The sequence below is a fragment of the Crocodylus porosus genome, unplaced genomic scaffold (genome assembly GCF_001723895.1).
Source record: "Crocodylus porosus isolate Cpor-Errol unplaced genomic scaffold, CroPor_comp1, whole genome shotgun sequence".
Taxonomy (NCBI): Eukaryota; Metazoa; Chordata; order Crocodylia; family Crocodylidae; genus Crocodylus; species Crocodylus porosus.
The window spans coordinates 28,931,312-28,933,149 of record NW_017728907.1 but is presented as its reverse complement, the minus strand read 5'-3'; the positions used below and the strand labels follow the sequence as shown (position 1 = coordinate 28,933,149).

The following is a 1,838-nucleotide window of genomic DNA, read 5'->3' as shown; positions in this document are numbered from 1 at the left end:
TATCTTACTTTAAAATGAGTGAAAATGCTGGGCATCTGTTTGCTTATGTACGAGCATAAAGAAGGGTCATAAAAGATACAATATTTTTTAGTAGAAGCTGCTTCCTTTTTTTCTCCACCTCAAAAATAACCCTATCAAGGCTTTCTTGGACGGTTTTGCTAAAGAGCTGGAGAGTAGAATTGAGAGCTTCCCCAGCCCTTAGTTGAAAAGATGAAGTAACGTTAAACTTTTCCTTAAATATCTTCTCTCTTTGATCATTTTTTAAAACTTTAAGTTAAAGTAATAGTTTTGGTAAGTAGAAACACAAAACCTTTTAATTGAATCTTATATATCTCATAAAAATGGACATATACAATTTTTCTTTCCTTCACTGAAGGTCATGTTTAATTCTCTAGTTTTAGAACCAGAAGGCTTAGAAAAGAGCTTGTACCTGATAAGCAGGGATCTGGGTTTTCCATTTGCCGTGGAAAAATGTGGATTTACTCCTTTAAAGGAGAAAATCCAGGAAACAGCAGGTTTTCCCTTGCAGGCTGTCAGAGTTCCAGCCTGCAAGAGGCTGCTTGTGGCTGGGGAGACCCATATGCATGTGCATGCACACATGCACATAGCAGCCAGGCATTGTGGAGAGCAGCGCCTGCAGCTTCCTCCAAGTAAGTCTTTGGGGTTGGGGGAGGGGCACATGCCCAGATTTCTGCACCCACAGCGAGGCATGGGGCTGTAGCTGGTCCAGACCAGCTCCAGGGAGGAACCACCTCCTCAGCCCAATGGGTGGGACCTGGTGCAAGAGGAAGCGCTGCACCACCACAGTCACCAGTGAATCTTGGTGCATAACCTGTGTCCCCCTACCCCTCTTATGCATGGCCTGTGTCCCCCTCACCCCTGCATGCATGGCCTGTGCCCAACCTGCCCCCCCAAAGAAATTGCCTGTGCCCTCAGCCCCCACACACCCACCCTCTTCCTCACACACTAGGAGGCTGGGGTTGGGGTCAGCGGGTCAGGAGCGAGGGGCCCATGAGGGCCAGGGGGCTGTGTGTTGAGAATGAGAAGCACTGGGAGGGTTCAGGGAGATGTGGGTTGTTAATGAGGGACACTGGTAGGGAGGGGGCTGTGGCTGGGAACAAGGGCCACTGGCAGAATGCAGGAGGCTGGGTCAGAAGTGAGAGGCACTGGCAGGGGACCGTGGGCCAGGAGTGAAGGGCATCGGCAGGGCCAGGGGGCTGTGGCTTGGAAATGAGGGGCAACTGCAGGGGTAGGGCACCAGCATATCAGGGCTGCTCAGCACCACAAAGCAGGGTGGGGACAGCTGCAGCTGGACTTGCATCCTGATGAGGAAAGAGGGCAGAGGGAGCTCTGGTTTTCCATGATAAAACCAAAATCAGATGCCAAAATATAGGTATTTAAATTTTATTTTATTATAGTGAGTGAGGCACTTGTAAGCTTCCAAATTGCTTTAAAATTATAAATATATCAATTAAACATTGTGTTCAAGTGATACTTATATATGTAGTGGTGTTTCATTTTAATTGCAGAAAAACATGAATTTGGGGTTGTTTAACCAGAAGATATGCAGTGATATTTTAATCAGAATTTCTGGGGGGTTTTAGCAGAGAAAACCAGGATACCTGTTTATAAGGCAGAATCACATGTTTAAAGTACCAACCAATTTGTATTACCCCTGTATCATAGAATCAATGAGTCGGAAGGGATCTAGACAGATCATAGAGTCCGACCCCCTGCCATGGGCAGGAAGGAGCACTGGGGCCGGCAGGGGTCATAAGACCCCAGCCAGGTGCCTATCCAGTCTCCTCTTGAAGATTTCCAGGGAAGGTGAGAGCACC

At 47.6% G+C, this 1,838-nt stretch overlaps 1 protein-coding gene and 1 long non-coding RNA gene across 3 annotated transcripts in view; one reads left to right on the top strand and one right to left on the bottom strand.

Moving 5' to 3' along the window:
* Window positions 1-584: 584 nt before the first annotated feature.
* Window positions 585-1,838, top strand: part of LOC109307236 (prostaglandin F synthase-like) — an 80,621-nt gene continuing 79,367 nt past the window's right edge. For both annotated transcript variants that reach the window (XM_019531017.1, XM_019531016.1), the window contains exon 1: window positions 585-650. In XM_019531017.1, the coding sequence (XP_019386562.1) occupies window positions 599-650 (52 nt within the window). In that variant the 5' untranslated portion in view covers window positions 585-598. The remainder of the gene's footprint in view (window positions 651-1,838) is intronic.
* The window catches only part of LOC109307237, a 22,089-nt gene continuing 21,576 nt past the window's right edge, over window positions 1,326-1,838 (bottom strand). Inside the window, exon 4 of the long non-coding RNA XR_002100209.1 lies at window positions 1,326-1,494. This is a non-coding gene — a long non-coding RNA (uncharacterized LOC109307237). The remainder of the gene's footprint in view (window positions 1,495-1,838) is intronic.